At 37.2% G+C, this 13,901-nt stretch overlaps 3 protein-coding genes across 3 annotated transcripts in view; 2 read left to right on the top strand and 1 right to left on the bottom strand.

Annotated features, from left to right (window-relative positions):
* Window positions 1–13,901, top strand: part of LOC149113574 (gamma-glutamylcyclotransferase-like) — a 146,318-nt gene that overhangs the window by 74,311 nt on the left and 58,106 nt on the right. The window lies entirely within an intron of this gene.
* LOC110069471 (E3 ubiquitin-protein ligase RNF170-like) lies at window positions 537–6,153 on the bottom strand. Its single transcript, XM_020776994.2, has 4 exons — window positions 5,721–6,153; window positions 5,177–5,250; window positions 2,590–2,703; window positions 537–2,100 (listed from the first exon to the last, which is right to left on the bottom strand). The coding sequence occupies exons 1-4, from the start codon at window positions 6,151–6,153 to the stop codon at window positions 1,825–1,827; spliced, it is 897 nt and encodes a 298-aa protein (XP_020632653.2). The 3' UTR covers window positions 537–1,824.
* Window positions 6,231–13,855, top strand: LOC110069464 (phenylalanine--tRNA ligase alpha subunit-like). The gene is made up of 13 exons (XM_089286149.1): window positions 6,231–6,470; window positions 6,604–6,741; window positions 7,546–7,647; window positions 8,138–8,256; window positions 9,010–9,102; window positions 9,229–9,357; window positions 9,468–9,583; window positions 10,247–10,337; window positions 10,758–10,857; window positions 11,225–11,393; window positions 11,626–11,703; window positions 11,980–12,094; window positions 12,988–13,855. Exons 1-13 carry the CDS (start codon window positions 6,327–6,329, stop codon window positions 13,094–13,096), a joined length of 1,503 nt encoding a protein of 500 aa, XP_089142275.1. The 5' UTR covers window positions 6,231–6,326; the 3' UTR covers window positions 13,097–13,855.

Genomic DNA, 13,901 nt, shown 5'->3' with positions numbered 1-13,901 from the left:
TAAACGTGGCAGTGAATGCCAGAACTGCGAAGAAGGGAGAAAATTTCGTAAATGGGTCAAAGATTCTGAGATCGACGAAGGGAGTGTATCTCATCGCTGAACTCTGGAGGATGCGCGAAGATAGGAAGAAATGTGATTGACGAGAATTTGTTAAAGGGGAAAGATGGTCACGCGTGAAACACGCACGTGGACCTCCGATCCTGCTCGAAGTGAAGGTGGACTACGCGTCGAATGCGCCTGGGAATGCGAAAATCCTAGAAGAGAAATCAGCTCGTAAATGTCTTAAAGATCATGTGGCCGAGGAAGCATGTGTGTCTCATCGCTGATGCTGTGAGGGTGCGCGAGAATCATGACCAGTTCGCGCTCGCTCCAGGCCGCAAGGTTAATTAAACGACACATATAGTGAGAGTTGGATAAATATTTATCAATTTAATTCTGATAAAATATAAATGAGCTGGAAATAAATCATCGCATGATTTGCCATCATTCATTTCGAGTTTTGCAGAATGTAAAGTGAACTTTTTTCCACACTGAAGCATGGTTGAGATCATTTTATTGAGTTATCAAAATGTTCTCACTAGAAAGGTACAGGTGAAACTTTAAAACACGAGTTCCCTAGACAAAGAAATTCCAGGTTGGAAGGTTATTTCACATTATTATTTTTTTTTTTATGAAAACATTTTAACAACTTAAGAAAGTAATTCGAATTGTGTAGCAGTTTGGGCACAATTATGATCTTCAAAGTTTCAAATGTTTGACAAGCACTAATTTGATAACCAGTAAGATCGTGTTTCTTTGTGACATGTTCACAGTTAGGTTCAACTGACGGTTTGCTAACTTGCTGATTCATTTTTAACTAGATCAGAACCAAAATGACAAGCAGAAGCCTTATCTGTTGTAATCAAAACAGCTCAAGCAGATATCAGTAGAGTTCAAGGTAGTCAGTAGAAGTCTGTTTCCCAGGCTAGTGATTCATCAGTACTGTTAGTTGCCTTCATGCATGGGTTACAGCTTAAGTAAATGTTATCAGTAAGTGAGTATGTCAAACAATCAGTCAGTCAGCCAGCCAGCCAGTCAGTCAGTCAGCAGATCACTCAGTGAAACTGTCAACCAGTCAGTCTGCCAATATGTTTGCCTGTCAGTCCATCTGTCAATCAGTCAGTCAATCAGTCAATCTGTCAGCCAGTCAGTGAGTCAGTCAGTCAATCTGTCAATTAGTCAATCAGTCAATCAGTCGGTCAGTAACTCAGTCAGTCAATCAGTCAATCAGTCAATCAGTCAATCAGTCAATCCATCAATCAGTCAATCAGTCAATCAGTCAATCAGTCAATCAGTCAATCAGTCAATCAGTCAATCAGTCAATCAGTCAATCAGTTGGTCAGTAACTCAGTCAGTCAATCAGTCACTTGCTCGCTAATTTATTGTTGTTTAATTCATTGTCAACTTGGTATTTCATTGTAGACAGAACATCCGAACCCAACGAACAATGCAACCAGCCACTGCATCCGCAGCAGCACAGACAGCAGCATAGGTAGCAGAAGGGGTAACAGCAGCAGCCATAGCCGCAACAGAGGCTCTCTCAGGAGCTTCTGTTGTAGCGATTGCTGCGAAAGAAGCAGCAACAGTAGTTGCAGTGGTAAGTCAGTGAACACAATGAACACAATAAATTATTTGCAGGTAAGTTCTACTTTAAATGGTAATAAAACAACGAAACATCGCTTTTTTATCATATATACACAAATCATTTTAAAAACAACTTAATAATCTAGTTATAGTTATTATCTGTACATGGAAGTTTTTCATATACACTTAAATCTTTGTCCTTCACATGGTCTCATCAGCTCTGTTGGCAATCACTCTCCTGTACATTTCTGTTATGTACACCAGCAATAGCAAGATAATAAGTACATCATCCAACAAGCCCAGAAATCCAAACACAGACTCTGGGATAATGTCCAAAGGAGAAATGAAGTACAAGGCTGCCGCAAAGAAACACAAGATGATTCTGAGTCTTAGAACCCACACCAGTCCTCCGACAGAGAACAGCTCACTAAAGAGTTGTTGCAGAAGAGTTGGTAGGTCATAAATATAATCCATGACCTGCAAGAAAAATAAATTATTCATAGATTTAGCCAAGTCTAAAAGCAGAGCTCCTGATTACAGTAAGTTAACCTGGTTTGAGCCTGCGATCCAATTGAAAACCAGTACCTGGGCAGTCATCAACTTCAAAAAAACCCCATGACCTCACTGAGCTCTAAACTTGAGCCCACAATATGGCCATGTGATACTGGTCAGCAGATACCTTGTTTTGACAGGTGTCAATTAATGTACGTTGTAGACCAAGGCTGCACGTCTCGGCCAACCTATTAGCTGGAGTATGGCCGCCATTTTGTGCGACAGCTCCACCATAAAGATGCATATTGAGGTCAGAGCAACGCGAACCTTCTTTTCTAAGAACATATCTGGTAGTCTACTAGCCATCTACTTCTACATAAATTCATTCAAATAAACCTACAGCCCAACATCTCTTACAGTAACTACATACTTCTTACAGTATTGACTGTTTAAAACTTAAAAACAGTTACTTACTGGTCTTGGTACTCCTGAATATCTTTTATTGTATTCATTTATTTCACGTCTATATTGAATAGCATCTGGTAATGCCCTATCCTCCTCAGAAAAATTGGAAAATAGGATTGTGACCTAAGATAAGACAAAAAGGCTGTTACAACTCTACATTTTACTTCATTCCATCCATATTAAGGTGGCTTACTACAGTTTTTGGGAGACTCAGTAGCATGCACTACGATTGCCTGCCAGACATCAGTATTAATTGCGCATGCAAAACTGATGTGAGTAACTCTAACAAGAAACGAAAACCACTTCAGCACTTGAAGGTGTTATATCACTTCAGTATACGTAGCAATAGTTTCAAACTTTGTTCAAACATGTGTTTAAGCCTAGGGCCAAAAAAGTATGACAAAGAAACTGACTAAACAACAGGTAAAAGAGCTCTAATTTACTCTTGCTTTCTCAAACATGATACACGGTGTCACACGAGTGTGCGCTATAATAAAGGCCATGCGCAATTCAATTCTCATCCAAGGTTGTAAAAGCCAACCTTTGATTGAGGATTGCTCGAAAACCTACCATACAACCCATGATGAAATTTTCACAGAATTTTGATTTGTAGGGGTGAATCATGTTTAGGGCCAAAAAATTTTAAAAAAATCTGCAAGACCGATTTTGAGCTATTTTTGATTTCACATTTCCTTAGTTTGCAAAAAATCTGTCCTACAGATTTTTATTTCACTCTGCATGAATGTTCAATCAGAGCCAATTGCTTATTCCTGAAATTTTGAGGTGGGGTCATACAGGTAGGTTTCGAGAAAAATATGATTTAATCTGCTGGTGCCCAGTCTCTCGTTAGGTACTCAGTCGTTCATTTTGGCCAGTTGTTGACGTTTAATTGTTCAAGTTTCACATAGAATGGTAAAAGACTTAACCAAACAGTAAATAGACAAAGGAAAAACATCTTGAAACATTTTTCAAAGAGTCAGAAGTTGGGCTGTTATAATCCATCAAAAATGTAGTAAGCCACCTTAAGGACACTGATAAGAAAACTGACCTGATTTGCTAATTAAAATAAATCCCAAAAAGATTTAAGTTAACCGGACAGTGTTTCTTGATCCATTAAGGTGCTAAGGTACAAGTTTTAAACAATTATTGGATGAGGTTTTTATGATATCCGGAATAATCAAGGTCGAGGTAGGGGTTATCAGCCGAAGCCGAAGGCTGAGGCTGATAACCCTTACCGAGACCTTAATTATTCTGGATGTCACAAAAACTGAAAGTAATAATTGTTTTTTTAATACATTGAATGGAAAAAAATCAAGCGACACACACCGCCCGAACTTGACATGATTACCCTTAGAAAACATGCACCACCATGACATGATTACCCGTGACCTTGAGTGTCCTTGACACGATTATTGTATAATCTGCAGCTTCATGACGTAACAGGCGCAGTTTTCAAAAATTCACTGTACACTTCCCGGCCAATCAGAAAAGAGTGAGTTCAATGTATAATAAAAAAGATAAATACCCCTTAAAAGCTATATAACCTACACAACTATTACCTCTTCATGTTTTACTAGGCTGGTAAAATGTTTTGAAGACATATACTTTAAAGTACCTTTGTCTCTGTTTCCCTGCTAAATGTTTGTGGCTGCCCATTGGTGGTCAGGCTACTGACCAGCTTCCCAAGGGGACCTGAGAGGTTGTTAGGGATTTGCCAACGTTTTCATCCCTCCCATCTGATCTATTCATTGCAGCAGAACCACAGAAGTGGAAACTTGCAGTGCAGCACAAAGAAATGTGCCAGCAACAACTACGAGATGCAATAACCATGTGCAGGAACAACAGCAATCCTTGCTTGTTTTCGTTTGCTCATGTTTTGCCTTGTTTTTTGGAGAGTTGTAATATAAAAAGCTGTCTCTTTTTTGTCTATGTGTTACAACCAGACGAGGATGGGTCTACTCCCAATGACCATTTTGTTAATTTTGTTTCTTGAATTTCATCCTGGTTGACTGAACTGGAATTTCCCATATGAACAGACAACAAAATTAGTCACTACAACCGAGACAGCCCAGTTGCTGGGCTCATATGAAGAGCCCCTAAAAATGTAAACAGGCTTGGTCATTTGCATTTTGACTTGAATTGGGAAAAGAAACCTATCACAAAGGTTTGAAAGTACTAAAATGGAGAGGATGGTCACTGCTTCAACTACTAAGTGTTACATTCTTTTTTGGGGAAGTAACTCTACAATTCTGGGCCGGATCAAGGGAGGTTTGGTTGGTTTGGCCAAGCCCCCTAAATAAAAAAATGAGACATTATAACACGCTTACTTATCCTCAGAATGCTGGAAAACTCATTTCTGGGGACCTCAATTTTAAAAATTTTCTGGGGGATGCCTCCCCAACCTCCCAACAGGGGAACACCATTGGTGGCCTGCATCTCAAACTCCCTTCTCTAAAATTCTATATCTGCCCAGCAGTTGATTTCAGGATCACGAGAAAGAGGAGGTTGATGACAATGACATTATTGGATCGGATTTATAAATAAGTTGCTCCAGATTATAGACAATTTTACTATATTGAAAAAATTGTATCCTTACCTGTTGTCTACATACAGGACAGTTAACAGCACCAAGCCATCTGCCATACCTCCAATATGTTATTATACATGGAGCTGAAAAACAGGAAACACAAGCAATGAAATTTTCACAACAACTGTCAAATTTCTCACACACACTGAGTGGCTAATTTTCATCATCAATAGCAGTATAGATGATATACAGGTAGATGAAGCCATTGTGCGCAGAGTTTGAAAGTTTAGCCTTGTTAGAGTTTAGCCTCTTTGATTTAAAGCTATATGCACCCCGACAATGGAACGACGAAATTCTTTTAACAACAGACTGACGCATGGAAACCTGACTAGAGACTAAAGCTTATCTGCTTGGCACAAATACAAAAAAAAAAACAACACAGACACACACACACAGAAAATACCCCCCAAGCAAAACCGAAACGTTCGAACTGTGTTCGAAACTGTTATGGGTGACCAAATTGTAAGAAGAAAATGAGGTTATTACTGATCGTGATCACAGATCAATAACTGAATAAGCCTAGTTATAACGACATGATCAAGCAAGGACATACCACAAAATACATGTCCACAGTTGGTTGTCGTGCAGAATTTCGTGTCCGCAAGACAAACGGGGCATCGTCTATCAGTAGAATATGTAACAGGTGGTGGATCAGGCAGTGTAGGGCCTTCATTCGCGGCTGTATCACTTCCTTCTTGTACAACACCAAGTCTGTCACGCACAAGACGGACGTGTTCTTCTTGCAAAGGGTGAATGTTTCTTTGGCCTCCCTGAGTGTTGTATAGAACACTGACTAATGCTATGAGTCCCAAAGTGGACGCTAGACCAATTAGCACCTCATCACCAACACCTTCGACTATTGTTCCTTGCGCGTGAAAGCGAAAATTTATGAAATCGAACAACAACAGCAAAGCCATTTTTTCCTGACACGCACTCCTTATTTTAATATGGGACAATACACGAGAAGTCACATGAAGTACTATCATTTTCTCGTGGAAAACTGCTAGAGTGTAATTCCCGGCGGGCTCTAATCTCCTTGGTAATATAACAATGCAGCGGTTCTACATTTCTTCCTGTAGTACTTCATATAGGATGGGTACTTATTTCTGATGAAATTTTTCTAGTTTCGCTTTAGAAACTTTCACTTTAATTTAACATCATGGGGACTCAGTCTCTAGATAGACTTGTACTGGAAGCTGTAGAGGAGAGAGGAAGCATAGAGACATTTGAATTTGCCAATGAATGTGGAAAAGACCATCAGTCCATTGTTGGAAGTGTAAAGAGCATTCATGCTCTCGGAGATGTAAGCTTTAAATTTTTGAGTGAAGAGAATTGCATTTTTATGTAGTTCTTTCATATCGAAAAATTTCATCTTTGTTTTGTGAATTAGGATGAGTGAAATGTTATTCATAGAACTTTAAATTTTGTTTTATGAGGTGATAAATGTCGAGCAACGCCAAACAGAAGGCTGGGTGCTGACCGAGGAAGGAAGTGAAATTGTTGAGAAAGGAAGCCACGAGTTTCTTGTTTTCAAAGCTGTTCCAGCAGAAGGATTACTTCAATCGGAAATCAAGGTACGCACAAGGAAATCGGTTGCTATGTTTTGTTCATTGCGCTTTTTTATTTCTTAACATTATGTTTGCTTTCAATATTTGGGTTTCCTGTGTAAAATAACATAGTTGGGGTTGGGCAGAACCCATCCCACAGGGGTACCCTCAGGATACCAGTGTTAATGTTAACCTTCTAAATTAGATAGCATTTTCTGTTCATCGTCACCAATATTGCAATGTTATATTGTAATATTGCAATATTGCAATGTATTTGTTGTGCCTCTTTCCTGACTCTTACATTTTTAATTATTATAATTACGGTCACCCAACTAGTTTAGCTTTTTAGTTATTTTGGGTGTCCCACTACTGTATGTACTGTACTGTTTATTTATATATTTATAATTATAATCTTGTAAATTCTTTTAGTTGTTTACAGTAGTAGAAAAAAATAAACTGTTGTTGTCTACTAATGTCTTAGCTCCAGTCAGTATACTGTAAATCTGTTACCATCACCTTTAATTGAATCCAGATTGTTCCCCTTCCCCACCAAAAACAGGAGGGGGCAGCACAAAGATGTAAAATCATTTTCGGTTTTTAACTCAATTTAGTGTGGTGAGAGAGTTGGCAAGTATATCTGTGAAGCCCATCAAATGCATCATCTAGCTGAAACTATATCAGGTTATGATTGGTCATGATTCCTTGGGCTGGGTGGGTTGACAGTTACCTTAAGACATGAAAAATGTATTGGTCAACACACTTTTAGCACATCATCTAACACAGCTAAGAAGTCTGTAATTAAAAATGTATTTGATGTTTTCATGTCAACAGAAACTTGGTCCACACGCTAATGTGGGTTTTAGTAAAGCCATGTCAGCAGGCTGGCTTCAAGTGAACAAAACTGCAGAGGGAGGACCTAGAGTAATGAGGAAGGTGAGGCCAACATATTTTCCAAGAAAAATAATCTATGGAATCCTGATTTTTTGAACTTCCAAGGGAAACAAAAATTGGTTTGAAGAATGGGATAGTTCAAGAAATCGGGGGTAAAATTACAGTGTTTGGTTGAGGTGAGGGAAACAACGTTTGGTTTGAGTTATCAGGAGGTTCAAAATAACAAGGGTTTGAGAAATTGTGATTCCACTTTATAGGGAGAGAGTCTTCAGTATTATCAAGGGGATAGACAGGCTTTTAGACAAATTGCCATCTGGCTGTACTGTGGATGCCAACTCTTTTTCAAACATTTTTTTATGTACTTGTTCCTTCAGGACTTAGTGGCTTTGATTAGAAGCTGAACTCATTCTAATCTTACACATGGGTTCAACTGTCACATAAACATTGTGATTTTAGCAATTTTAACAATTGACAGGGTTGCAAGTTTCCAAATAAAACAAAACAAATTAAAAATATGTCCTTTTTTTCTCAGGAAGAGAATGTAGAAGATGATGTACAACTTGCTCTGATGAAGATCAGGGATCATAAGCTGTCAGATATCTCTGATGCAAAGATGAAAGAATTAAAGAAAAGGAAGCTGATTAAAACACAGTGAGTGCATACAGCAAAGTAAGACTGAGGGGTGTAGGCAAGATATAGGTGATGTATGTTGTACCAAAATTCAGCCTGTATTATTATTTAGCACCCTCCTAGCTTCCAATAAGCGCACCCTTTCTAATAAATAAAGCACTCTCTTATTCCAATAGGCACACCATTCCATTAACCACCTCTATAGTGAAATTAACATTCAAGAAATTGATAGAGAGCAGACTGATCAGATGAATGAATTATGAATTCTGCTTTCTCATATAAACGAAATATTGAACATTATGACTATCAGAGGTCCACTGTTACAGTTCTTGAAATATTAAAACCATTTGTTGTTTAGCATAAAATCATCTGTTGTTTTCATTAATTAAAAGTATTGTTCTGCATTCAGTGTACTCAATCAGATGTATAAATGCCCCCTCTCCAATAAACATCCTCCGATCCCTTGAGTTACCAAACGTAAACTAGAGTTAAAGGGGCTAAATCTTTCTCATGGTAATGCTAGACTTCCTTTTCTGCAGTCCTATGGGTGGTGAAGGGCAGGAGATAGAGAGGAGTGTCGTAGGTGTAGAGCCTTGCCTAAGAAACCAACACTCAGACACAATCTCAACTCAAAACATAGAATTTAATAATAACCACTAACTTATGGTAGAACTTCTACATTAATCTTTACCATTTTTTAATTGTTTTAGAGTTCTAAATGACTATGTTATTTTCAACTGATATTGAGTGAATCATTTCATCTCAATTTGTTAGAATCATCAAGAGTTTTCATGTGACAAAAGGCGGTGAATTCAGCACATCACCCACAAAACTAGAAGCTGATTTAACTGCAGACATGTTGGCAAGGTGCGTTATAAAATGTATCCCTGGATAATTATTTTCAAGTATGATTAGAATTGTTATATTTTGTCGTTCAGTACGAAGTCTTTTGTGATGATACCCTGCTGTTGGAATACTCTGTTTATTCTTCAGTGGTTCCTGGAAAACAAAACAGTTCAAGCCGTACAATTTTGATGCACAAGGAATTATACCAACATCAGGACATCTTCATCCTTTGATGAAAGTTAGAGCACAGTTCAGACAAATCTTTTTGGAAATGGGGTAAGTGAGTATTGTTAATTTATTACTAAATGATATCAGAATCACTGAAAATTAGATCTGATTTGCAGCACGGGAGTTATTCAATGCAGAGGAATTTTTGTTTTCATCAGGTTTTCAGAGATGCCTACCAACAACTTTGTAGAAAGCTCATTCTGGAATTTTGACTCTTTGTTTCAACCTCAGCAGCATCCAGCTCGTGATGCACATGACACATTTTTTATGGCAGGTCAGTGAACTCAGAACTGTTGTCATAAAATAAAACCCAGTATTTACTTTCTAGATATATAACAAGTAACAAATCTTTGGCCTAAATAGCCCAATGCAAAAGTGAAAGAAAGGCTGGAATGGTTAGGTTTTTCATAATAACTTTAGAAATTATTCACCTCTAATGAATCATCTCTTGAATCTGGTCAAGTGAATAAGAAGAAGCTATCATTTTTTTTGCTAAAAACACCAACAAAGTGCACTGAAACACCTATTGTTTTACCGACGTGAAGTTGATAATGTTTAATTAACTGCTGTTATAGTGAGTTAGCAAGGTTGGCATTTTGAGCATTAGCCCTTTATCAGCATCAGCCCTTTTGTGTCACTTTGCTCTGACAAAGTGCTGATGCTGAAAATATCAGCCTTGCTAACTTAATTGCTCTAACAACAGTTAACTAAATTTACCTTAAATCAGCTTCAAGTTGTTAAATACATGTAGCTAGATGTTTCACTTGCCCAGTGGCACAGCATAACAGTTTTGTCAGAAACTGTAATTATAACTCTCTTAATACTATTAAAACACAACCTGTGCAACAATCAGACCAGACATTTTGTGGTCTTAATCTGTAGCTAATTTAAGAATAAAGATTTAAACAACACAGCGGACAATTTCTGATTACTTTAGATCCTAAGTATGCTAAGTTAGAGGAGATGCCTCAATCTTACATTGAAAAAGTGAAGAACATGCATGAGTCTGGAGGACATGGATCACAAGGGTAAGCACTTTTTAAGATCATAGTATTGAACTTTTAATTAGTTACAGTCTGAATAAAGCTTTAGATTGCTCATAGAAATTTTTATGAGTAATGTACATACGTACCTAATTTCAAGGAAGCTAGCGCGAGGTGTGATTCATTAACACAATGATATTGTCAATAATTTTTCAAATTTGTAATTTTTTATAAATACAGAGTGTATTAACTATTTATCTTTTGGTCTGCAGTAGATATGTTACCGTTTTAGAAGCTGCTCTAATGAGTTGACGTTTTATGACTTTGTTTTATGACAATGCCATTGCTTCCATACTCTTAGAAAATTGCATGACATGTAGCTGCGTGTTGGAGACATTTGTATACCGGTAGCTAAAATTGTGGAATTGTGTAATGACCAAACAGTTGTAATATTTTTTTTTGTAGATATCAATATGAGTGGAAACTTGAAGAAGCTAAGAAGAACATTCTCAGGACTCACACAACTGCAGTCAGTGCTAGGATGCTATACAAACTGGCTCAACAGGTTCTCTTTGAGACTTTGATAATTTTCAGTAAGACAATCACACTGTGTAGTTCCAGAAAATATCCATACTAAGACCCCTTTCCCTCTGTTAATTCCAATCAAGTTTCATAAATTTCTTTAAATATTTTGGTCTTACAGAGCCTCCCCCTGCAGGAAATTCCAATCCCTTCTGCAGGGGGAGTATGGATATTTTCTTGAACTGCACATTGTTGACACATTTTTATATGATCTTATGATTTTTTAGGATTGATTTCCTATCAAACTTCCTTTGATCAGTTGGAATTTGTCTGGTTACCATCCACCACCACACATGTGAATTGTTTCCATCACAAATCACGAAAACATCAATTTTTGTCTCAATTCACAGGAAAAATTCACACCAGCCAAGTACTTCTCCATTGATCGAGTCTTCCGGAATGAGACACTAGATGCTACTCACCTAGCAGAGTTTCATCAGATTGAAGGTGTTGTTGCTGATTATAACCTGACACTTGGTGATCTGATTGGCGTACTGTATGAGTTCTTCAAGAAGTTAGGTAAGAGTTTTTAAAATAGCTCTTTCAATTTGAGTTGCATTGATATGTTCCAACCATTAGCATGTGTTTAAGGTTTTCTAACTTTCTTGGTTCTTTTTTTAGTCCAGATCTGACAAGTGTTAACCTTTCATCAGTCCAATAGACTACCTTCTTAATGTGTTATCTCTGTTGTGTAGATCTTGATAAGCTCATTCATCAAATAACACCCTGACAAGACATAACTTTTTTTCAGGTATTACAAAGTTAAGGTTTAAGCCTGCATTCAATCCTTATACAGAACCAAGTATGGAAGTGTTCAGTTATCATGAAGGTAATAAATACTTTTCACTGGTACCAATTTATTAGTACACTGGGAATGTTTTCATTGTTCACCTCTGTTAGATTTCAACTCCATGTTTCTCAGCCAAATTACACCGAAGACAAATTTGGAGAAAAGATTAGAAAATGAGGGATAAATAAAATAGCTGAATTTATTGGAATGTGCTTTGTGGAAAACGTTATTTTGGAGAGGTTGATAATAGGTCACAATAATTATTAGGATTTTTAAGTTTGCAGACACAAAGTTAAAGATTTTCATTTTTCACAGGCCTGAAAAAGTGGGTTGAAGTTGGCAATTCTGGAGTGTTTAGACCTGAGATGTTAATACCCATGGGTTTGCCTAAAGATGTGTCAGTCATTGCCTGGGGACTCTCCCTAGAAAGGTATGATGTCAATACAGTTTCATCTGGATTAATAAATGGGCATCTTAATTACATTTAATAAGTTTTGATTTGAGCACATCAAGCCTAAGTGTTGCTTGCATAATTTGTTGATAAAAGATTTAATTTTTCTACCACAGAAGACATGTGAACTTATGTGCTATTTACAATTAAGCCAGTAAGCTTTCCAAGTCACAACTGAGTTGACTGTAGTATAGTCAGAACAAAAACCGCATGGTATCATTTTTTGTTACGTAACGTAAATCAGAATGGGTGCTGATTTGCAATAGACTATGGCTTATTTGTATTGCTCTTACACCCGTAGGACCTCCCATGTGAAAAGGATGGGGATGCTCATTGAAAAATTTGAACTATACCCCTAAAGGAGACCTGTCTGGGCATAGATCCTTTGCATAAATGGTGCCTAAATTTGAGAGACAATAGTTCATACATCCTTAGTCTCGTACTCATGTTTCAAGACAAAGGATTTTTTTACATGAATGTGAGGCTAAGGATGTATAAGTATTCTTATTTAAACGTAGGTGCCATTTATGCAAAGGGTCTATGGCTCAAGCTTTATTTGGCCCTAAAAGGCACCATGTTAAACAGAATATGCTCGTTTATCAGCGGCTGTTCAGGAAGGGTGGGGACCTGAGAGACGTGCAGAAATCAAGCCAAAAACGGAAATGATAGGGTTTATTTTATTATTTTTTCTTTGACTGAACCCTAAAAGATACTTTGACAGCTAAGTTCTGGCATTTCCTCATCAACACCAGAATCCTTGATTTATACCCTTACAGAAGATGACAACTTAGCATCCCTGTCCTTTTTGATATGGAAGGCTGTTTTGTAGTGATGTTTTTAAATTGTTATCTATTATTTTTTGCCCTTTGCAGACCAACCATGATCAAGTACAAGATTTCCAACATCAGGGATTTAATAGGACACAAAGTAGATCTTGAAATGGTGAACAGGAATCCTATCTGCCTGCTTGAAAAATCTTGAAGAAACCTTTGCGTTCTCTATAGTAATGGAATGTATTCACAAAATACTTGGTGAGGCAAATGTGCTGTGTACATTTGTTGTTAGAATTCTACAAATAGGTTCTGAGAATCTTTTTAAAGGTCAAAATAGGAAGAACCTTGGCCTCAGTTTAACGGAGAAATTTACATGCCACCTTTTTTTCTCTGGAAGTATGAAGATATCACTGTTTGCACCAAAGTAATCCAGTACACAAGGAGTTTACAAAGTGGAGACTTACAGATTCCATAATTTCTTCTGAGAAATGTATCCATATTTAGATGGATGCACAGCAGTAAAGGAATTTGTTTTCTAGTTGTCTCATTTAGCCAAAAACAAAATTTAATACTAGGCTTGAAAATTAAAGCACAAGTTGTTCTGGATCCCATAGTAATTTGAAAGGAATTTTCAGCTTGTTACATTTTGTTTCCAATAGTGTGGACCTCCGTGATGAAAATGGGATCTGAGTTCAATTCAAGACATTATTTTTCAATTGGTCAATTTTCCTTTGGTGTAAATATAGTCTGAGAATAATACCAAATTCCAAACTGTCACCAAAGACACTGCGACATAGGAACTAGTTTAACAAAATTGGTGCCATATCATTATAACATACGCTTTCTGTAGATGTAATTTGTTATTCAAATATATATTGCACCCATGTATTGTTTTTATTACTTCTTAGAATTGCTTTGCTTTGGAACAATAAAGGTGGTATAGAGGGGAAAGATGATCCTCCATGAACCTTAGTCTTTTTGTCTGGTTGATTTCAATTCCCTCATGACAAATA

Source organism: Orbicella faveolata, unplaced genomic scaffold (genome assembly GCF_042242905.1).
Source record: "Orbicella faveolata isolate gen_17 unplaced genomic scaffold, um_ofav_v1 contig_14, whole genome shotgun sequence".
In the NCBI taxonomy this organism is placed as follows: domain Eukaryota; kingdom Metazoa; phylum Cnidaria; class Anthozoa; order Scleractinia; family Merulinidae; genus Orbicella; species Orbicella faveolata.
This window is presented reverse-complemented; position numbering and strand designations above follow the sequence as displayed.

Coding starts and splice junctions, on each gene's coding strand:
- LOC110069464 (XM_089286149.1), top strand. CDS start 6,327: ATGGGGACTCAGTCTCTAGATAGACTTGTACTGGAAGCTGTAGAGGAG. Junction 6,742..7,545: donor TACTTCAATCGGAAATCAAG/GTACGCACAAGG, acceptor TCATGTCAACAG/AAACTTGGTCCACACGCTAA. Junction 9,103..9,228: donor ACTGCAGACATGTTGGCAAG/GTGCGTTATAAA, acceptor TTTATTCTTCAG/TGGTTCCTGGAAAACAAAAC.
- LOC110069471 (XM_020776994.2), bottom strand. CDS start 6,153: ATGATAGTACTTCATGTGACTTCTCGTGTATTGTCCCATATTAAAATA. Junction 5,251..5,720: donor CTGTGGACATGTATTTTGTG/GTATGTCCTTGC, acceptor CCTGTTTTTCAG/CTCCATGTATAATAACATAT. Junction 2,704..5,176: donor GTCCTGTATGTAGACAACAG/GTAAGGATACAA, acceptor GTCTTATCTTAG/GTCACAATCCTATTTTCCAA.